The 23,469-nt window shown below is 43.0% G+C and overlaps 1 protein-coding gene across 2 annotated transcripts in view; it reads right to left on the reverse strand.

Moving 5' to 3' along the window:
* LOC120552328 (enhancer of polycomb homolog 1-like) overlaps positions 1 to 23,469 on the reverse strand; it is a 47,205-nt gene that overhangs the window by 13,770 nt on the left and 9,966 nt on the right. For both annotated transcript variants that reach the window (XM_039790272.1, XM_039790271.1), the window contains 9 exons: positions 15,242 to 15,398; positions 13,536 to 13,681; positions 12,314 to 12,520; positions 10,364 to 10,512; positions 7,313 to 7,466; positions 5,367 to 5,525; positions 5,070 to 5,159; positions 4,713 to 4,861; positions 2,939 to 3,366 (listed from right to left, as the gene is read on the reverse strand). In XM_039790272.1, coding sequence (XP_039646206.1) covers positions 2,939 to 3,366; positions 4,713 to 4,861; positions 5,070 to 5,159; positions 5,367 to 5,525; positions 7,313 to 7,466; positions 10,364 to 10,512; positions 12,314 to 12,520; positions 13,536 to 13,681; positions 15,242 to 15,341 — 1,582 coding nt within the window. In that variant the 5' untranslated portion in view covers positions 15,342 to 15,398. The remainder of the gene's footprint in view (positions 1 to 2,938; positions 3,367 to 4,712; positions 4,862 to 5,069; positions 5,160 to 5,366; positions 5,526 to 7,312; positions 7,467 to 10,363; positions 10,513 to 12,313; positions 12,521 to 13,535; positions 13,682 to 15,241; positions 15,399 to 23,469) is intronic.

The following is a 23,469-nucleotide window of genomic DNA, read 5'->3' on the forward strand; positions in this document are numbered from 1 at the left end:
GAGGCTATTTTGCAGAGGCACGTGGTGCCGCCCAAGACGATTGTGATTGGTTCAAAGAAATGCCAATAAACCAGGGCACGTTTTTCTCGCATTCCGGAATGCTGTGTGGAAAACAAGACTACTGAGAAATGTTTTGGTAATAAATACAGAAACTACAATCGTCTGTCTTATTTTACTTCCCAGTCACATTTTAATTGAATTGTGCTTAACAAATGCACATTTAGAAATGTAAACAATATCATTATTGTCAACGTACTGTATTATGCCTCACACAGGCTCTCCCTCCCTCTTTTTTTTAAATTTTTTTTTGTTGACACTAATAGCAACCATATCTAAGGTGATTCCACTTCCATGGAAAGGGGAGTATCTAACTATCTTAACACCCAGTGTGGGAAATATTGAATGATGAGGGAGCCAGAGACAGATGAGCTCACAACACTCACACAAGCACTATTTGTTTTTACGAGGTAAATGGTTATATATTTAGCAGCCTATATGTAGCAGGTCTCCGCTCTCTGCGGTCACATGTCTACCTCTCTCACCCAAATGAGGGAGCGGTACCGCAGCGTGTGACAACTGTTGGAGCTGACCTTAGCATTGATGTAAAAATGTGAATAAATCATTTAATGCACGGACAATTAAAAGGGATACGCCACCGTTTGTTGAAATAGGGCTTATCACGGTCTCCCCTAGCTGTAGATAGGTGGGTCAACGCATTTTTTGTGCATGCATTGTTTTAGTCCGGTGCAACACCGGCAGCACTGCCGCTAGTTAGCCTAGCGTAGTGAATGGAATCCTATTTTGCCGGTTAGCATGTTGTGAGTAAAAGTGAGCCAACAAAAGACAAAGAAACAACCTAATCACTTGCACTGAGACAAAAAATGTGTTGGCCCACCTATCCACAGCCAGGGTAGACCGTGATAAGCCCTATTTCAACAAACGGTGGCGTATTCCTGTAAGTCACGTGTCAAACTCGAGGCCCGCGGGCCAAATCCGGCCCCTCGCAGATTATGATCTGGCCCGCATATCAATTTAGGTTCACAATACATTTTGGCCCATCTAGTTTTTGTCACTTTTGCTGAAATGTTTCTAAACATTTCTGACGTTTTTCTCAATTTTGCCGAATTTATTTGAATTTTTTCTGATGTTTTTGCCACTTTTTCCAACGTCTTTGGGCGCTTCATTTCTATGATGGCTGAGGAAGTTTCTCGTGACTTCTTTAGGACTTTATGTCGACCCAACTGTAAGTGACAAGACGATATGACACACAATAATACAGTCAAATATATTTTACTTTTTTGATTAAATTAAAGCCTATCAATAAACTAAACATGTCTGGCCCTTGATGAGATTCTAATTTTCCAGTGTGGCCCTCTGGGAAGTGGAGTTTGACACCCCTGCTTTAAGTGATATCACGTAGTTGTGGTGTTGAAATAAAACCCAGTACTTTTTGTCTGAGACCGAGACAACGCTGAATAAAAATGTGGTAAAATTTGTGACAAGACCAAATACTACAGCACTGCCGAGGGCTTTAAAACACGAAGTGCACGCAAGCCGGGTCCAGACAGTGATCAAAGTGGGATGAAGAGAGGAGGGCTAACGGCTGGCTAACGCCAACTCCTTATCGGCTATTACTACGCAGCATTTTCCTCGCCAACGTACGGTCTGTAGCAAACAAAACGGATGACCTTCGGCTGCGGATTACCACTCAAATGTATTATGGAATGCAACATCATGATTTTTCACAGAGCAACAGCACGTGCAGACTAAGAGTGTGCTGCACGAAAACGAGACACCCAAGTGTAGATCCCAGCGGTATGCAGTTGACTAATCACTCACGGACCCTACCCCTCTCACACACATCGGCCAACTCTGGTAGACTCGCTCTCTCCTTTTTCAACATGAAATAAATAAAATAAAAAAGTCGCACATGCGTGAGTAGTAAAAAAAACAAACACTCGCACCATCTCAAAGAATGTTTGCAAAACGCAGAAAGGAGTCCTGATGTCCCATGAGATGAGTTTGCCATATCATTTATAACAACTTAGCTATACCTTTTAAAAAAGGTACATTGTGGAGTTTTGAAGCACATGCAGAAGGGCGCCACACTATTCTGCATGACAGTTGCTTTTTACAACTTAGAAGCGCAGCAAGGCGCCAACAAAGGCAAGGAAGAAGAGGGCTGCAAGCTAGCGAAGCGGATGTTATCAATGCAGGATTTAAAATATGTATTAAATTAAAAAGAATTTGAAAGTGTTTTCTTGGAAAAGAAATCCATTCATCACACCTGTTAGACGTTAAGGATACACACATTGGCGATTTGGTAATAAAGACTGAATGTAAACTTTTGTTGGTTTGCAAGAAAACTCAAAATGGACATATTTCATTTTGACAATTTTACTAGGCTATTGTAGACATTGTTGCTCAGATCAGGAACAAGCTAATCCCTAGAACAACCTAAAAGCAGTCTAAAATGATCAATAAAAATAAATAAGACCAATCTAAAATGTACATACAATAAATAAATGAGAGAGTCCAGTCACAAAAAGTGGCCTGAAGTATGTTGGACCACACTCAAGTATGCCTAGGATATCAAAGCGACTGATGTTGACATCTGATAACAGCAAGCTGTAGTTCTGGCTGATGCACGGACAGAATATAAAACCACTTTAATTACAGCACAGAGTGCACAAAGGGTGATCAGGCTTTGCTAAATTTACTCCCAAAAATCACTATTCTTGGAGAATGACAGCTCATCACACTAGTGAGACGTCAAGCCACCTTTGCTTACAATGCAATAAAGCAATTAAATGACCTGTTCCACTCGGTGTTCAGACCAATGAAAAAAAAACCCGTAGCTGTACAATTTTAAGACATACAGCTCCAAAGATGCACAAGCAAACAGTAAGCAGCATGGCAGAGGAAACAACTGACTCACCATTGACCGGGGCGGGGGGCGGGCCGGTGCGGTTTTGGGAGCTGGCCCCTCCAGACAGGGTCCGGGTTAGTCCTGACACTGTCCGGCTATAATCCCTAAATCCTCTGCGAGACAAGTCTCCTCCACCCAAGGGGTGATGGGATAGCGTCCGTGGTCTGAAGTGCCTCCAGCGGCAAGATTTAATGTTCAAAAGAATCTGGCAGAGGTCCATAGGTGTTGCAGATGACGACGACGATGACAGGGGTGATGAAGAGGGGGGAAGGTGGGAGGAGCTGGCTGGGTGCGAGGTATTGGTTTCTGAGGTACTGGCGTTGGAGTTGCGGAGCGGAGAACTTGGAAGTGGTGAGGCGAGCGGTTCGGGCTCCGGGTCAGAGTCCAGGCTCTGACGGAGGCTGTCTAGATCTGTATGCGCTCTGTCCAACAAGATCCTGAAACAAAACCCAAAAACTCTTAATTTTAATTAGAATTAAAATCGCCATCAGTCAACTGTTAAAACCCAACTGAGTCATTTCAGGTCAGATGAAACGAAACACGCTGAAGTCATCAGTACATTACATCAACATGCTTTGGTTGGGACTGAAGTGTTATTGCACAAGAGTGGCTATTCCTCGCATACCATTCATTATTTACAATGTCCAGTGGGCCAGTACAAAATCTAGCTCGGTACTGCAAAAAAATAAATATAAATAAAGAAAAAATACTTTTGAGCAAAACATTCTGTTCTGCCATGAGTACAGAACAGAACACTTATGTAATGGAACAACTGCAATGCTTAAAAATCACGATAAAAAGAGACAACATTGCTGTTATACAGCCTTAACACTCGTGGGGTAAAAATCTTTCCCAGTTTGGTCTGAGGCCGGTACCAGAGCAAAGGCCATGTTGCTTAATCAAAACTGTACAGTGACATCTTTTAGATGTTGTGCAATTGTAAATTGTGCAGTGCTGGCTGTAACGTCAGGGAATAACCAAAGTCATAAGGATGCACTTATGAATGTATGCACTAAATTTGATAGAAATCCATGTCGAGATATTTAACTTGGGACGCATTTTGAAAAGAAAAACAAACAGGCTATCCAACATTACAGCCCTAGGCTCTTTGCTGGTCTGGCTAAACAAAAACACACTTGGCTCAATGTTTTCTAACATTATCGAGTATTGCTATCATAAGTAACATTGTATTCAAGACGACATTATAACTCAGAGATGGACTGGTCCTTCAGTCTCCCTCGGGGAGGGCGATAAGGTCGATTGTAGACAGAAACTCCGTGGGAGCTCAGTTTCCCCATTTGTCTGCAGGCCACAGCGGCAGGTGAATCCCAAAATGGGACTGTCATGTTCACCATTTTACCAGCCAGCTTGATATTTATAATAGAATGTGCCCGCCAAATGATCGCTGGTAGCCTGCCAAAGAGCTGGTATGGTAAACGACCTCAGCAACCGCAGCCAACACTTGGCTGAGTTTCCCCTGCTCAGTATTTGTACTGGCAGCATTCCTACACACATTTCATTTTAAGTTTCGACATGTTCTCAGACTTAATTTTCTTAACTGAATTTGTAGGTTTGCACGAATATGATGAATGCATCAAGTACCCAGGCAACATGCTGATCATATCACACTTCTTTACACTTCTTTAATTCTTTACATCACAAATGTCATAAAATGAAATTGTGGATTAAAAGCTTTACAAAATATGAAGTCATGCATCCATCAAAATGTTTGATTTAGCCAAATTTTCAAGACCTGGAAACCAAACAGTCAGACTGAACTCACCTGCCTCCTCTGCCCGAGCGGCGCCGTGCCAAACCTATGCAGCGCGGCGGCATGTTCAGCGAGGTCAGACAGAAGCGGAAGCGCGGGTTGCCAAGCCCACCCTCTGACGGGCTTACCCAGGGCCAGTTGCAATTCTGGTCCGGACGAGACTGAAGGAAGATAGAGAAGATGTCACATATATTAAAATTGAGAGCAAAGAAAGCTAATAAAGAACAAAAAAAAAAAAAGGGAAAGTCTTTGTTGTTGCATTGTTGTGTTCCAGCAGAGTGTGGAAGACTAACAGCCAGGGCCGCCAGACTGGCCAGCCTGCTGTTGGCACTATAAATAGAAGCACGGGAGTCACAGGAGGGCACTCACAGCGTAGTACTGACAGCCGGCCTTCCTCCTGAACGCATAGCAGCCATCTGGGTCATTCTCCTCTTCTGCCTCCGAGGAACCTGAATGGATCTATACAATAAAGACAACGTACGTAAATGAAGAACTTAGGACTTTTACACGCAATCAGCATATTATTAGCCAAGCAGTCAATACTGGCTGAGTGATTACAGCTTTCACCCTCAGTTTGCTCATTTTTTATATTAGTAGCCATATAACTAAATTGTACTGAACCCCATCACATAAATCTCAAACTCGTCTGAAATTAAATTGTGTTACCTGTGAGAAGGGCTCTTCATCTGAACTGGGGAAATCGTACTGGTTGAGGTCCTTGGGATTGAACACCGACGGCCCTGAATGTTGAGGCGCTGACAGAGGAGGGATCTTGGGTTTCTTTTCATATTTCCTTTTGGTTCGTACTGCCTCCGTTTTCTCCGGCTGTGAGGAGGGGAAGGGGGAAACCACGATAAATGTTTTTACTACAGTCTGCGTAATTAGAAAGGCTTTTCAGGATGCGAAGCGACACTGCTGTGGTGGCCTCGTGTTGGTGGTCTGTGCACGGGCGCAGAGCGCGTGCAGAAACAACAGTGAGTTAAAAGAGCCATTGATATGCAGATGGCAGCATGTGCCAGATGCCGCTGCGTATCCAGATGGCTGCCCCTCCCCCTCCTTAATCCACCCCGTGCCGTCGCTCACCCCCAACTTCCCCAGAGGGACGACCCCTCCCTGTCTGAACAGACTCCAACTCTACTAGGATTAGTCAGATCCCATTCAGTCCTCAGGCGTAGGGGACAAAGCTAACAGAGAGGCAGGGACTTTACAGTGAAGAACTGCGGTGTCAAACCAACAGAAGAAATGAGGGTTAGAGTGATAAGGGAGGGGGGCACAATTAAACCATAAATGAGCGAGTGTAAACAAAAGGGAACAGTCAACCAGCTGGTAGAGGAAAAGGGAACGAAAAAAAAAAAAATGGGGAAGTGGTTGCCTCCCTGCAGGGCGGGGGCAGGGTTGTTGGACACTGGAGCTAATGAAGTTATAATGAGAAGAGGTGACACAGAGTTCACAGTAGTGCTGTGTAATGAAGTGCTATATTGTCTAAGCATATGGCAATTTAGCTTTACATTAAATGTTTTGAGTTTGAAGGAGTCAGCAGGAGTGATACACAAGCGTCAGTCTTTTGGCTGAGGGCTACCCAAGAGCCTCTAATAACAATAAACGTTCATATATATATATATATATATATATATATATATATATATATATATATATATATATATATATATATATATATATATATATATATATATATATATATATATATATATATAGGAATCGATTGGCACCTCACGATTCGATTCCGAGGCCAACGATTCACGTTTTAATGAAAGGTTTGGTCTACTGACGTTGTTGTTTTGTAGTCATTCCATGCTGAAGCCTGAAACATGCTTGCGAAAGTCCCCTTCTCTCCCAGTAATCTTCCATGTCAGAGGCCCAGTCATGTTTAAAGGGGGATAGTTGGCTTCTTAGAACATGAAACATGAGGTGGTCAGATGTAATGTGATCAAGTAGATGAACAGCCTACAGGTGTACTCTCGGCCTAAACTCTAAGTTGTTGTCCATTATCCCATCCTCTTTCCATCACTCCGTTTTCTGATTTGTACTTGTCTGGAGACAGTCACTTTTAAATAAAAATCAACACTTTTTTACTTAACTTTTTTTTTTTATCGATTATTAACTTATCAAAATCGAATCGTTCTAGAGAGAATGGCGACGCATCCAAAAATCGATTATTTTCCCCACCCCTACATTTTATATGGTCATCAAATTTTGTTTTCTGAAAAAGGTGAACCACTTTCCTGAAGAGGATTTTCAGAGGAAAATTACACATTCACAAGAACCCTTAGTATAGTAGTATATAGTGAGGTTCACAGCAACACTGGTTTCCTTATCAAAAATCTGTTACGTGGCAATGATTTGCAACAAATCATACCTAGTTAAAATTTCAAATGGTGTACCTTTTCAACAATGAAAATGTCAAGATCTCATTGGAGTCACTGTTCAATGTGAAGAACATTGCACTGCACTGTACAGCTCCTCCCTTCAGCCATCATCAATGTGAGAATTTACTCATTTTAAGTCAATAACATTTTCTCTGGAAAACATTTTTCCATTCTGTTTGGACATTACTAGGAGGAAGGCGGCGTGTTGTGAATGTATGGCCTTACTTTTTTGTAGTCCTTTATATCCAAGTGGTCCTGATGTCTGTACTGATTACTGGTGGATGGGGGAATGATGGGGATGGTGTAGACAGGCTTCACCAGAGCTCGCTGCGCAAGTGCCTCTGCCATCACCTCACTGCCGAAGTCTGGCATCACATTCCTGAAGGAAATAAAGAAAAGGGTAGGGGAGTCGGTGCGGCGATGCATTTACAAATCATCCGCAGAACAGATTCAGGGATTATGTTGAAGTTTTTCCCCACAGGTTGAGAATTAACTTGTGGCATGGGATGTGACGGCACGGTGTGTGATGGCTAGGGTTCACTAACAAAATAGTCAAACAAAAGTTAATGAACTATTTATTGAAAGAAAAAAAAAAAAAAGACTACATAATAGAATTTAGAAATAAATAACATTTTGCTGTTTAGTGTGTTGATAAAGCTTAAAAAAACAGCTCCGTGGAAAGAGTGTTCTTAACAGTGTTACTGGCAGACGGTGGTTTCGATTTGGAGATAAACGACATTCACGTCAATGATTAGAGCAGATAAATTGAATGTTTCGCGGTACGTCGGCGTTTGTGATGCCAGGCAGCCTTGCTTTCCTTTACTTCCGCTCTCTTCTTCTCTACTACTTCTTGCTTATTCACAGATTAGGAGGGCCGCTGGTCTGTGTGCACTATACAAATACATTGTTGTTTGGAAAAGAAATGTAATTTGGATTTTATCTATTTGGGTGGGTGTAAATGTACCTGGGCAGGGAGCCCAAGTAGAACCTATGTATGGGAAACACTGTTTTATGGTTAAATTCATCCACTTTATTTATTTATTTATGAATTCAAAGAAACAGTATCCAGTAGCATCAGTACAGTTTACATTAAGAAGAAATACCTAAAAAAAGAAGAGGCCCAACCAACATTTCGGTTGACATTAAGTGCAAAGTATGAAATATGGAGAAACCTGTGCACGCTGTATTGTAATTCATACTGCATTATTCAGCAACATGATTGCCAATTTTAATTTCTGAAAGATTTTCTTTGGGGCTTTTATTGCCTTTTTTTTTTTTTTTTTATATATATATATATATATATATATATATATATATATATATATATATATATATATATATATATATATATATATATATATATATATATATAAATGGGACAGATTGTGGGAGACAGAGAGGAAATGACATGCAGCAAAGGGCTGCAGGTTGAAACCGAACCCTCTACGGCAAGGACTGAGCCTCTGTACACAGGGCGCACTCTCAACGGGGCGAGCTAACCAGGCACCCCAACACCACGATTGCTAATTAATGCATAATTGTCAACACCATACAGCCGTGGCCAACAGATAAAAGAACCTCAACTTCAGTGCACAGAACAGCCCAAAACTCACTACTATCGGACTACACACACTATGCAGTACACCTGGGAATAATATCATGAAGTGGGCCAGAGAAGCCATCTATTGAGAATAGAGTGGTCCAATCTGGGAGTGAACACTGGCCGTGATGCACAGGCAGAAACCAGGCCAGGATAACAAGAGGAAATTGAAATGTCACTACAAATCAAAAGCACTTCAAGGAGAAGGGTCCAATTTAAGCTCACACTGACAGCTACTTTCAGAGAAAATTTCATTCCATTCGCATGTCATGTTTATACGGATCACAAAGGCTCTGGCTGGGGAAACAAAGAACAATTCAAAGTTGGGCTTGGAAAGAAAGAAATTAAAAACACAAAATAGTACCAACATGTAGTGTTGGTACTATTTTTCTAGGGGTGCATGATATATTGACTCAATATCGTTATCGCAATATCACGTTGCCCAATATTATATAGAAAAAGGTGTTGCAATATTTTGTTTATATTGTGGAGCGCTGCGATAGAGCCTGCTTGAAAACTAACGTAGCCGTAACTACACAGACTGTAACCTAAGCAGTCTCCGTAGCGTGAGGAATTCACAACAATAATGATCATCGTTTCATTGGCCAGTTACCGTGTCACTTACACATGTTAGTGCACGTCAGCGCACGGGCCCACTACGTGACCAACCCTATGGAGCGTACCACGTGTGTGCATATTTCGACAGAGTGACAGTGTAAGTGAAGAAATAGATGGAGACAACGAAAAGAAAAGAAAAGTTGTGTCCTGTTGTCTTTATCTATTTTATGCTGTACAACCAGTAAAACATGTCCTGTTCTGTAGACATGGTCCTTATTTATTTATTTATTCATGTTGGACCAGTTCCAATAAGACCGTCAGTTAAAATTTTACAACCTTGTGTCTGTAAGAAAACTTGTTTTATTTGTTATGAATCTATATTGATGAGTTTTCCCATAACTTTTGTAATTTTACACATCGATATCGCAATATTCATAATCGATATCGCAATGTCACATTTTGTCAATATCGTGCAACCCTAGTGTACTCCCTAACAGACTGGGGAAAAGAATCAAGCAGCCACAGAGAGGTCAAAAAGCTAATTTGCTCCCGACACTACTGAATAAAACAGGAGGGACTCTAAATTGATAATGCATGCTAAACAGTGTACATAACTGTGCCCCCAATTAACACAAGCTGTGGAGCCTGACCTACAGAAAATATGTGGCTGACTCTTTCACATTACCAATCTTGCAGACAAGCGTCCTAATTGACTCTACTTGGGACTTCAACTTGGCAAGCAAACAAAAACCTAATCAGACATGAAGGTTAACCAGATAAGCCACTGAAAACAACAAGTAGAAAAGGTCTCGACACCGTCACCTTCTCGGCTTTCAGGAGCTCCAACACGTTTTAAATCCTTATCAGAAACCATTCCCAAAACACTGCTGGGGAAAATGAGAGCACAGCTGCATGACACGATAATATCCAACAAATTTATCTGTTCACGAAAATTTGGCATCTAATCAGCTAAGCGAAGTGTGCCTTTATCATACTCCTGTGAACAAGCCTCCTAATAGCAGCTACTTGCCTAACGAGGTGGTTAATGCTGTGCAGACAACCTAAACAACCGCTGCCAAACTCTCTACGGGCCAATTTGACTCACTGGCCTTACTCACCTCTTTTCCACAATCTCCAGTGTGAGGTGCAGCAGTTCTCTCTTGCTCTTTTCCCGCCTCTTGATCATCTCCAGGATGGTGACAGCTCGGCTCAGGTCCCTGCGCAGTTTCAGCATCTTCTCATATGATGCCTCGTCATTCTTTCGGTTCTGAAAACGGAACAGTGATAATTCAGACAGCCACAAGAATCACCTGAGATCAGAGGCATTGCTCTTTGGTGGCTAATTGTCCTACAAGGGGCAAAAACACCACCGTTGCCCTTTAAGATAAAAAGGACAATTTCCCAACTACTAGGCCACCGAGCAGCCACAACCTGCATGCAACAGCTACTAGGGCTTTGACTCTGAACTTTGTTATTCGAATACCATTCGAATATAAAAAAAAATTAATGATATTTGAACGAATATTAGTCTGCCCTTAATATTTGAACCGGTTATGGGCATTATTTTTTGTAAATGCGTTTGCTTGTAAACGTTTTCAGTTCAGATTCCGAGGCTTCTTCACGCATTTCAAAATGTAACTACACGTCGCCGTGGCTCGGTAGCGGTGCATTCCCCCCTAATTCTCAAAGAAAGCAGGCTGGCCCAGGGCCAGGCCAGCTCAGCGGCGTCTTTCTCCCGTCGCGTTCCGCTGTCTCTCCTACCTACACCGGCGCCGCACCCTGTCCCTTCTCCCCTTCCTACCTGCCTGCTCAGTGCTGCTGCCCATGAGGAGAGAGCACAGAGGGGGCCCTCTCCAGTCACACAACAGAAGAGAAAGGTGACTGTTTCGGTGGCCACAGGAGAGAAATACATTGCGTGCTCGCTGGACAATACTGGCGACTCTTTTATTTTACAGAAAGTCGCTGTCTTTTCTTCAGAAAGTCGCTAGTCTCTTTTGTGAAAAAAAAAAGTCGCAAATGGCGCTTTTCCATTACATGGTACCGGCTCGACTCGCCTCGACTTTTTTGGTTTTCCATTACGAAAAAAAGTACCTGGTACCTGCTAACAGGTACTTTTTTTAGTACCACCTCAGTCGAGGTTCCAAGCGAGCTGAGGCGAGCCGAAACGGTGACGTGAAACCCTGCAGGCTGCTGACTGGTCGGAAAGAATCGTCACTGATCACTGCATTGCTAGCGAGAGACGGCATTTTTAAATAGTTCAGCCAGCGGTGGTATTTTGCTGCCGGAGGCTCCACGCAGAGCTTTCTCCGTAGCTTACAAGTGGCCTGATGTTTATACTTGTGCGCTGGTGTGTGCATGTGTGATTTGTTTGTGTGGGGAGCTGGTGAGCGAGGGCGAAGTGAGAGAGTGACGGCGATTATCTCCGCAGCGAGTAGCGACTCTAGAGTCATATATATGTGAGAGAAACAAAGTGTCTGCCTGTTCTTTCTGACCACGGTGGAAAATCTGGAGCAGTAAAAGTTAACTCTCTTTGATATCATGTTGTTTACGGAGACGGAGAACCAGGAAATGAGTCGGGGAAAAGCCAACGCTACTAAGCCACACCCACGGCAGTCGCTATGACGACCAGCCACGCTGAGGCGGTACTAAAATCTGCAATGGAAAACGGACGCACAGCGCGTCGAGGCGAGTAGAGTCAAGGCGAGTCGAGCAGGTACCATGTAATGGAAAAACACCATAAGTTGGCACCGCCCACACACACCAGCACACGAGTATAAACATCAGACCACTTACGTAGGCTACGGTGAACGCTCTGAACTTCCTGTCGAAAGCATACTGTTTGTGTTTAATCCAGGGTCTGACTTTTAATTTTTGTTTTTTACAAACTGAAGGCATTTAATGGTCAAAATATTATTAATAAATATTCAAATATATTCAAATATTAATATTAACAAACAAACGAACTTCGAATAAGGTTTTTGGGCAAAAGTCAAAGCCCTAACAGGTACAAGACAAATTCTTCCATTTGCCTTGCCGTCTGCCTTATTCTCCTGGCCACAGATTCCTACCTTTCTGGTCTGCATCTTCTCGGTTCGTCGGCGGAAGGCCACATAGGGGTCGCTGGTGCTGGAGCCGTCCCTCTTCTCCTGCTTGACGTTGGGGATGAGGGAGCCACCCTTGCAGGTTTTCCTTTTGCGGCTCCAGTAGTCAAACACCTCCTTGATCAGCTCATCGTCCTCCTTCAGCAACAGTTTGGCCTCCTGGAGACTGACGAGCTGCGGAGCGACATAGGGGAGACCAGGTCAGTGCAATGCTCGGGTACTTATGTACTCAGAGAAACCAGGTGTTTTAAACACGCTGCAGTCATTTCCAGACAGCCATAAACACTCCAACACATTGCTTTTTGGCTTTCAGCAGTGTGGTGGAGTCTTGTTGCCTTCAGGCACACGTCATAAACGCACACTTCTAACGGTGCTGATCCACATGGCTGCGCGACGCTTCTGTCGCACCGCGCTCCACTCAATTCCCTATGGGTGACGTCAAGCGACTTTAACGCGCCCGCAAAGCACCACGGGAAGGCGCCGCTGCATTTGGAAAAAAATGCTGCGCTTCAAAAAAGCTGGCCGATGCCCATCTTTATGCTAATTAATCCGTTGAACGCGACGCGACTATCCAATAGAAGTAGACGAAAATCTTTCAAACTGAAATGAAGACCGATTCAGCAACTGCATGGATATTTCTCCATTAAAACGTTTTCAGAAACACGTTTCGGTGAACTATTTCCGTACAATATGAGATCGGATTCTGAACGAGCCGCCATGATAGTTGTTTTGAAATTCGGGAGTAGCCAGACCCAGGTGACGCGTTCGTCCAATCAGCTGCCGGTCAAGGGCGTGGAGCATCAACCATGGGTGTAGGACGTTGCGACACCACACCTCAGTCGTGTTGCTAAAATGGATCTGTACTGTAAGTTTGACAGATGTATGAATTTAAGTAGCCCACTTATTAGTCAGAGATGACAAGAACTTCACGTAGTAGCTGGGAGTAGAAAATGCAAAGCTTTCTGTAACTATATATATATATAAAAAAAAAAGCACGAACCAAGGCCAAGACCCACCTCTCGAATTACTAAAATTACAGGGTAAGGACCAGTATTTAATTCACTACAGAGTAAAGCACACTCTGGCTCCGCAGGCTTATTTACTCTGTGTCAAAGTAAAGCCAGAGATCTGTTTGTGCAAAAACCATGCAAACCAGGATTCTCCCCCCCCGCCACAAACTGATAAATACCTGCTGTCCACTGCCTTTCTCCAGTCGATCTATCATTTCTTCAAACTGCAGGGCAGTAATTTCCATTTTCTTCTTCAGCTTATTCACAAACGTCTCATCCTCTGAATCTAGGTCGTAGTCAGGCTGCTCTGTATCCAAACTGAAAGCTGTGAGATGGAAAACAGTTAGTTACTGAACAGTCATTCAAAGGCACCGGCGGGAACAGAACTGCCTGAATGAGACACATCATCACATTTGGGGAGAAAAAAAAAAAAAACACTTGAGCAGGTTGCACTGTGCATGAATCTGATGAATTATTAAACAATTACACCATATTGAAGGATATTAAACATTTCATTTCTCAGCAGGGAAAAAAGCAACACTTTACACCTTGCACAGACAACTTCACAATTTTCTGAAAATCTGTAGCATGTGTTGGATCAGATATGTCAGATGGACTAACTAACAAATAAAAAAAGATTCCACCAAAGTGGAATAATCTCATGTCAGGATTCTATAATGCAATGTCATTTACATGCAGCAGTGGATTTCAGGCAAAGTCAATAAACACAAGCCATGTGGTATGAAATGCAGATAATATGCCTGTGGCTAAGATTGTTTGCCCTACTAGCAGTCAGTCTAGCCAAAAATATTTAGCATTAGTCTGGAAATTTCTTAAAATATTAGTCTGGTAAAATGCAGAAAGTGGCTGTAATCTATCAGCTTCTGTGACCACTGGACTAAAAAACACATTTACTGCACTGTCACCATCAGAGCCCCACTCTAATCAACACATTAACTGTCCAAACCTAATGCATTTTAGAAGGGTATGCAGCATTCCCTCTCACTGACCAATATTTTAAACTGCTCGATAACAGAAAAACTGAGCTGCAAAATGATGGTGAACATATCTGCTGCAGCACGTTGCTAATTCAAACAGAGTGCATCTAATGGCTGCAGTACACCGCAAAACAAACCGGCCCGTTTGTTTAATGCCATGAGGGAACTTCTTCAAACGTTTTAAAAACCAGAAAACGAACCACGCTTATACAGACTTACGCTGACAACCACAGCACAGAGGGAGGCAGTAACACTGGTGATAAGACGGCACATACAGCTATTTGTTTTGGTTGCAAACGTATGATTTCACCTGCGCGAACATGCCCAATTCAATTTTGAACCGATCATATCGCCAGTGCAATTCTCCTTTCAATCTCCACCAATAACCCACTGACAGCTAATTTGTATCACCCATGAAGACTGATCCAACACTTTGAAACCTTTTCCGAAATCCCACACCTGCTGCCAAACCCTCAAGGGACAACAATCGCAACGAAACACACGTGTCAAGTATACAGATGTCCGTTTTCCACTTGAGCTCTGCAACACTGGTGTGCTTTATTATTCACATACATACGGTGGTGATATTTAGTGCCCATGCATAGGGCTTCTATAGGACAAATCTAATTTTTTTTTTTTTAAGCATGTGATCTGACACAAATGAGGCCCGCTTTCACTGGTAGTCAGTTGAACTGACCTCACATCCACAATAAGAACTGCTTCAAAAATCCGAAGTTAAATAGGCATACACTCATCTCTCAGCAGCATAAACCCTGAGAGCATCCGACACACCCGGTGCATCCAAACAGTAACAACGTCACCACGTGCTCACAGGCCACCAACGGAGCTAAAAGGGATAATCTTGTTGCAAGCGGGCTGCTACTCACGCTGTATGTGAATAAGCTGCTTTGGCATCTTGAACTCCCCGGGGTAGAGGGACTCGTAGTGCGTGATGTTGCGCTCTGCCTCGGGGACGGGGATGACCATGTTGTGCTTCTCGCCATATACCTGCTGCGCCGAGATGGCCCGCTGGAGATGGTGCTCCTGGAAGAGAGAAACAAAACCACGCTTTACAAAAGACTGTCTGCAATTTAAGGAGCTCTGCCGACTTTCTTTTTCAGAAATCCTCTTCTTGATTCAGTTGTATGGTGTTCTTGTTCTCCCAGAAGACATGCTCACACTAGCATGGCAAAGTTAATATTAAGATTTATCAACCAGTAGACCAAAACAGTTTTTCATAAATAGCATTTCATTACGTTGATATGCAATTGACAAATAAGTATCCTGTGGGTAATGGGAATACAAATGAGATTAATTTGGCTGGTGAAAAACACTTCTGTTTCACCATTAGTTTAACACATTTTTAATTTGTTTCCAGATACACTGAACTCAGAAACCCAGTCTCTTTCAGAGAGGACTACCAACCGCAAAACAACCAGCTATTCCAGATTACCACCATTGGAGTAGAGGATTTAACAGCATGGGCTTGTGTTGGTTAATTAATGTGACTTGTAGCAGAGGATAGGTACACAAGAGTCCGCACAATCACAAATGACATCTCACATTAGGAGAGATTGCAATCCCAAACTCTCATTACACTTGCAGTTTTATTTAAACTAACCCTAAAGAACGTAATGGGAATTACAGCCTGTCCATTAAAATTGAGTGCATAGTGTGCTGGCAATTATTCAAAAACAAAGCATTTCAAAACAGGACAGAGCTGCCACACATCTTCCTAAATCCTTTCTAATTCCTTTTACTGATCTTCTTCCAATGTTTTTTTTCCTGACATTTGTTAGCTCGGCTTGTTAAACCAGGCAGAACATACCATTTGTCATAGTATGTTATGCTAACACACACACACACACACACACACACACACACACACACACACACACACACACACACACACACACACACACACACACACACACACACACACACCTCGAGAAATGAGTCACTGGTAGAAGAATGGTGTAGGATTTGGGGGTGTTGAACAGAGCCTTTCTGAGATACAAGGAGCTTCAAGTGGTGTGTAAGCCCACTGCGCGCACACAGAGGTGAGATTCAGTCAGTGTAGCTGTACTTCAAAGCCTGTGCTCTCTGGCAGAGACGTCGTTTTAAGACCCTGCACAGGTAACCCTACTATCACAACAGTGACTCATTGTTTTCATTTGCTGCAACTCCCAGTGAGAGCCAGTCACAAAGTTAGTCGGGAAAGAAATTTGTCCTAAAAGTTGACAACAATGCGGTTGCACATTCCGAGCCATGGGATCATAGATGAAGTAACTGCAACTTTCTTGTACTAACTTGGCAGCACAAGCCGAGACGCTGGCAAGTGAGTCACATCGTTGACTCTTGAACTCAGCAAGCACAGACTGTTTTTTTCTACATTATGTAAATTGGATAGACACCTAAAAATGTGATGCTAAGAAGAATCCCACGCCAACATTAATCACATACTGTTGAAAATATGCCTTAATAAAATAACGGATTGGCCTTCACAAACATTTTATCGAATGACTAGAATATATCGTAAGTGTAGATCTACTTTAAGCCCTAGTTAGAACATCTGCATCAAATACATTGCAGCTAATTACAAATGAATGCTCACTCTGTAGAGCACAATCTTTGTAGGCCTCCGCTCAGCATTTGATGCAGCAGATGGCCAATCCGGCCCATCTTGCTCTAACAAGTATTTTAACAGGGCTCCTACTCATTTGACAGACTCTTCTCCCCCAGAGCCACAGTTTTGGTGAGTGTTTAATGACATTGTGATTGTGGCTGGCAAACATAATCATTAACGAAACCACGTCTGTGCATGGCTAATTTTCATCACCCGAAAACCGTTACATTTTAGACACTTCCACACTTGCGTGGGATTTTTAAGTGGTTAAGGCCTCAAGTATAATCCAAAGCCATGAGGAGCTCTGCGTGGAGTAACGGGAGAACCACATCAGAGCCGTGAGCTGGCATGAAAGGACACAGCACGTGTCCAGAGCTGAACCATCTGCCCATGGTCCGCTTATCAACAAGCCGTGCGTTGTACACTTTCTCTACAACCAAAACACAAAGAGTTATTAGCCTTGAGGACCTTGGGAATAAAGTGAAAGTGTTCACCCAAGAGGATTCAGGGAACATTCATCATCCACCGCCTGCTGGTTAGTGGCTCTAAAGGAGTTTGGGATGCAAACATACACATACCACAAACAAATCGCCATCTATTCTATGCGAAGGACTAGCAATTTGTCACCAACGCAAGCTGGCATTTTACTGTAAACACGACTGAATTTGCATGTTCGCACACGCAAATCACAGGTTGCAGTGTGTGCAGACAGTCCAGCCAAGCTTGCTGTAACTTTCGCAAAGCCTTGTTCACCAGCAGGCTGTTGTTCTCCATCCCCAGATCTGAGTATTTTTAAATGTTAAAAAGCTATTTAGAAAAGTAAGCTCTGAACACAGTTAAGTATTGCATTCTTGCAATTCCCTGAGCACTTTATTTCATAGCAGTTTGACAGCTGCGGACAAAGCAAAATCAATTTAATTTGGATCATACTGCCAGCCTTGACCAGCGATTACAAGCAAAAGCTTCTGTACATCTATGCTGAAGGGAGTTGTGTCTTGAGTTAGAGAAACATTTAAATTAAACCTTTTAATAACATGTACGTATCATGGTAAGTGTTGACACAATCACTGTCTATAAAGTTCCTTATAAGTATTAATGGAAATGTGTACATCAACATAACTTTGGTTAAGCTTAATCACTTTGTGCAATGAGGTAAAAGTCTAAACCATGTTGACATTAGGGGTGGAAAGGCACATGTATTCGTACTGAACCGAAACGGTACGGGCGTCTCGGTTCGGTGCATGAATTTACACGGAATAAAAATAAATAGAGCTTGCGTGCAAATTAATTAATGTAATGTGGAACTACTGTTAGATACGCAGGTTCTTTAGGGACACCTCATCTGTAGCCCCGCCTTAGCTCTGAAGCTCTGATTGGCGCGCCGCCTATGTAGCCAAGCTCCGCCTATGCATGCCGTTTTAGTGAGTCAGCGATAGCAGCACTAACGAGTATGGCGAGTGGTGGCGACCCACAAGAGTTCGAGGACCAGGCGGCCTCTTTTAGATCGCAAGTTTGGGGAAAAAACGTTGGTTTCCCAGTCAGTTACAGTAGTACAGGCGAGAGAGTGGTGGATAAGACTCAGTGTTTCCTCTATGTTGATTGGCAAGTCGCGGTCCGCCACGGTTAGATTTCTCCCGCCAAGGTATCAGAAAAAAGCCGTCTATCAGCAGTGATTGTTAAGAGTCGCAGAATAGCGTGGACACGCGCTTCACAATGCGAGTGGGCACGCGTGCCACTCAGAAAAAAGGGAGAAAGAAAAAAAGAGACAGGCTGCCCAGAGGACCCGGTTGAGATGGCATGCGTGCATCCTTGAGAACTCTAAGTCGTATAGCCTAACTTATATTGTCAGCTCATTTAAGCCTGAATTAGTCTATTGTTTTGCACATTTTTTGTTTCACCTTCACCTGCTAGCTAAATTGCACGTGGCTGTTAATTCAATACAACCCCCTTGATATCATATATCATGGCATAGTAGGCTAAACCGTGATTATTTCATACATTCATGTCCCGAAACATATTGGGAGAAATTCATTCAATATAATTCCAGCCAAATAACAATTAAAAGTAGGCTATGTTATTTGAACATTTATGACCTAACGGGCACTGCCTCCGTTTTGGTGTCTGCTGCGGTGCGCAGCGCAGCTCGGACCGTGCGCCGCTGCCCTTTTTCCCTCCATAAACTCTGCTCTCAGCTCCTCTGCCAGTTGCTGCATTAACTTCCTCTGGGACATTTTACAGCTGGTACACTCCTTGGAGAGGATGTGTGTAAGGATTCCAGCCAGTTGTAGAATGTATAAAGTTATATGAACACGTCGACAGCTACCGGCCATCTAGGCTATGTGTAGGCCTACGGCGCCTTTCACAGAGCGAGCGCCCGGTGCTTTTCTTCTGATTCAGAAGATTCAGTCCATCCACGCCGTAGCCTGCGTTACCGACTCTGGCTTTGCCTTCGGCCCATCGGTGATGCCCACTAGAGTCCGGATCGGGACGGATTTTTCTGTCCGAGCCGGCCCGCGTCTGACAGATCCGTGACCGAACCCGGCCCGAGCCCGACAGGCATTAAGAAATTTGTGTCCGAGCTCGACACAGTTAAAATCTCATTTTTTCCCCCTCATACTAATGACACATGTAGGCTACCTTTGTTTGTGTGGAAAGCCCTTTCTTATTAAGCAACTGTAGGAAGGCATTCGGAAATGTCAACAGGTGAGCGCATCAGTGCACAGGGCAACAAGCGTACGGTAATAAGCTGTTAAAATGTTCAATGGGTTAACCTCTCCTGATCGCTTCGTTTCCGACCATGATCAGAAAACCAGCGGAGACTGGTTACCTCCAGGGCCCGCGTTATAAAATGAATAACCACTAACTCTGCTCCGGTTGCATCTACAACACGTCTGCTTCCTCTTTATCTCTCTTCTGCCCACTTACCACCTTAATGCCCTTAATGCCCACACTTGTTACTCGAGACCGCTAGTTACGTTTCTCTGACAGACTATGATTATTACTAAGCAACCAAGATGCATCTTCAACCACGCAAAAGATTAAAAACAAAACCACGACAATGGCCAAAATAGGTAAAAGAGATTGTATTTTCTTTGCCTTTTGTGTAATGTATATAGCCTAAAAACTATTTCAAATGAAAATACAGACTCTTTTAGGAAAAGTCAGGTACCAGCAGGATTGTATTTTTTTTTTATTTAGCAAAGTTATTACACAAATTTCAAATGGTCAAAATGACCGTCCAGGCCACAGGGGGACCATCTAGCAGCATGTATGCTACTCAGCATTAATGGGCCACCCCTTTCTGAATTCCCCTATAACCGAGCCTTGGAGTCATTTTTCAATTGCCAAGAAAAATAAAATGCACACAGCAAGGCTGCCAACTTTGCCACGGAGGCAATTATGCAATTAGTTTCATTATGAATGATTTCATACTATAGCCTAGTTTGGGTTTTGGTTTCCCTATGAAGAATTTCTTGTAAAATTAAATTTTGTAGACCTACGTTGCATTCATCAGGTAATTTAGTTTGTCTTTGCAGAGAACAGAGAGGCTGTGTTTTCAGTTTTATAGCCAATTGTCTTACTTTGTTTACAAGTTCCAGATGGAGTCTGGAGATGATTTGGGGTACTTATTGTTTACTGTTTACATCTTACTTTACACACTTCAGGCTGTTGCAGCTAGCTCAGGGGAGAGACCGAACTCGTACCGAACCGAGGTATGAACCGAACCGTGACTTCTGTGTACCGTTCCACCCTAGTTGACATAAGCCAGTTCCTCCAGGATTTCGCCATCACGCCAACTGAACCAATCACCACGAATTTGGTGCGACTCGCAATTTTTTTTCCAATCACCGGAGTTTCCCGCGACTTCAACCATCCCGGCAGTCCCACGTGCCAGACTTTACGTCAGTATAATGTGACTGAGTGCCACCGACCAAGCGGGAGTAAAAGAGAGAGCTTGTTTGTGATATGAAGACGAAGACTCGAACATCTCACATTTACCAACAAAACGTACAGCGAAAGACCGTGCAAAACATTTCAGACCGCCCTGCCAACCTGTAGACATTTTAACATCACTGTACGCTGTAACGTTTTTTTTACTCTTAAGTCAGCGGCTGCCGTTTCAATCCTGTCGGCTGTCTGCAGCGGGCAGGGCTGCTGCTCAGTCCCCCCCGCCCCACACACACACACACACACACAAACGCACACAAGGTGGATGCAGGAAAAACCGGAGATGAGACGACACAATGACCTAAATTGAGCACAGTTCCGCTCGTTATTGTAAGTGCAATGATAAGTTAAAGTCCAGTAAGTACTTTATCAAACCGTATGAATGGGTGTCCCAGCCCAGGCCAGGTTAGGATATTAACTAACAACGTAAAGATCAACAAGCCACTGACACATATGTTCAAATTTGATACATTCAATTAATTATTTTTTGTCTTAAATCCACCAGCCATTTTTATATTATACCAACATTTGCAGCATCCTGAGCCTATTTGGTAAGGTTACTGGGAAAACTCAGCCCAGAGTAGTTTTATACTGCCCGAAACAAGTTTCCTTTATATTTTTAAAAGAACTATACAAGGAGTCGCCAGCCGATATGACATGACCTTATGTAAACCCTATGATCCGATGCTTAACTGGCGCTGGGTTTGTTCTCTCATGTAACTTGTCAAACACATCCTCTCAAAAAAAAAAAAAACACCTCCCTCTGTGAACCCCACTGCCTGACATGCTGGTGAACCCTGAGCTTTGCGAGTCAGGGAACCTGCATAAAGAGTGAGCGTAAGGAACCAATTAAACCTGAGCCGGGCCCAGACGTTCCTTTGCACACTTCTGTAAAAGGATATCAGCTTGGCAGATCGCAGCAGGCTACCCTGAGCTGCCACAGACTTAAAGATATCCTCAACTTTCGTAGCTGTGATCCTCACAACCAAAGGTTCACAGCCTGGGATTTCCTGTGTTGAGGAATTAGGGTGAGGGGGTTTGGATAGAGGGCTTTTGAGAAACGGCACATAGGATAGAATGAACTATGTTTTTCTAGGACCTTTTGCAACTGTGTTTTAATCAAAATTTTAAGTGGACAAGTCACTACTGAATGTTTGTTTCTGGAAAAACCTGATTTCTAAAAGTGTGGCCATGCTGATACACCCAGTTGTCTTTATTGGCATTCTTCCCAAACAAACAAAAAATGAGGAGGCAAGAATTCAAGGACACTTCAGGAAGAAAACGCAACTGAACGTTAGTTCAGGCCGTTAGTGCAACGCAGTGGGCACTCAGTTACAGAGTAGGCTAGTTGCTAAGTGCTTTGCCTGTCAGCCCAGAAAACCAACTAATAATGAACCTCCAATTATATTGTTCTTTCTACACAAAGTGTTCTGGGACTGTGGAGACTTCACAGTGGCAGTGCCACTTTCTTTCACGGCCACAGATGCAGACAGAGGAGAGACAAATGAAAATCTATTTTTCACAGCATCAGGTTTTTCTTCCATCAAGTGTTCCAAAGAAAAATAGATGACAAAAGTTGCCATGGCAACAAAAGTGTGGCCTCCAGCAGGTGTTTTCAGCTCACGCCGAACAGAGGAAGGCGAGGAAAGTCAATCTGCTCAGTGAGTCAATCTAAAAATCCACGGAGCACAGCGATGAGACAAACAGGCGGCCACTACATTCATTCACATCTAACAACGGAGAAGACTGGTTTACAACAGCAATAAATCAAAAGGAGAATCAACCCATGCTAAAGTTGAATAAAAAGAGTAATAAAAAAATAAAAAATAATAATCTTTTAGAAATTGATCTTAATGCCTTAATTAAATTTTTTTTTTGAAAAAATCCGACCTTTAAGGACACCACTTTTCTTTGTGAATGAATAATGCAACGTAAATAAATAAATAAATCTTCTTCCTTAAAATACAGGGGGCATAAGTATACACACCCCTATGTTAAATTCCCATAGAGGCAGGCAGATTTTTATTTTTGAAGGCCAGGATTTCCTGTATTTTCAGGAAGAACATTTATTCATTCATTTACGATACATTCATTCACAAAGAAAATTGGTGTCCTTAAAAGGAACACGGCAACTTATTGGGAATTTAGCTTATTCACCGTAACCCCCAGAGTAAGACAAGTCTATACATACCCTTCTCATCTCCGTGCGTGCTGTAAAGCTGTCTGACGGCTCCAGCGGCATCAGCCCATAACAGAACAGGCAGGTGAATGGTTCCAGTAATCCTACTGCTCGATTATATCAAAGTGGCCTAACACGCTTTTATTGACATGTTGTGATTTGTAGAGTCACAGCATCTACAAAAAACAACGTAACATGAGACACAGCCATCTTCTAACCGTAAACAAACCGGGAACTATATTCTCAGGCGGAATAATATAGTACTTGGGCGGAGTGATATGCTCACAGCAAGCCTGTCTGAGAATATAGTTCCCAGTTTGTTTACGGATGGAAGATGGCTGTGTCTCATGTTACGTTGTTTT

The sequence above is a fragment of the Perca fluviatilis genome, chromosome 22, assembly GCF_010015445.1.
Source record: "Perca fluviatilis chromosome 22, GENO_Pfluv_1.0, whole genome shotgun sequence".
In the NCBI taxonomy this organism is placed as follows: Eukaryota; Metazoa; Chordata; class Actinopteri; order Perciformes; family Percidae; genus Perca; species Perca fluviatilis.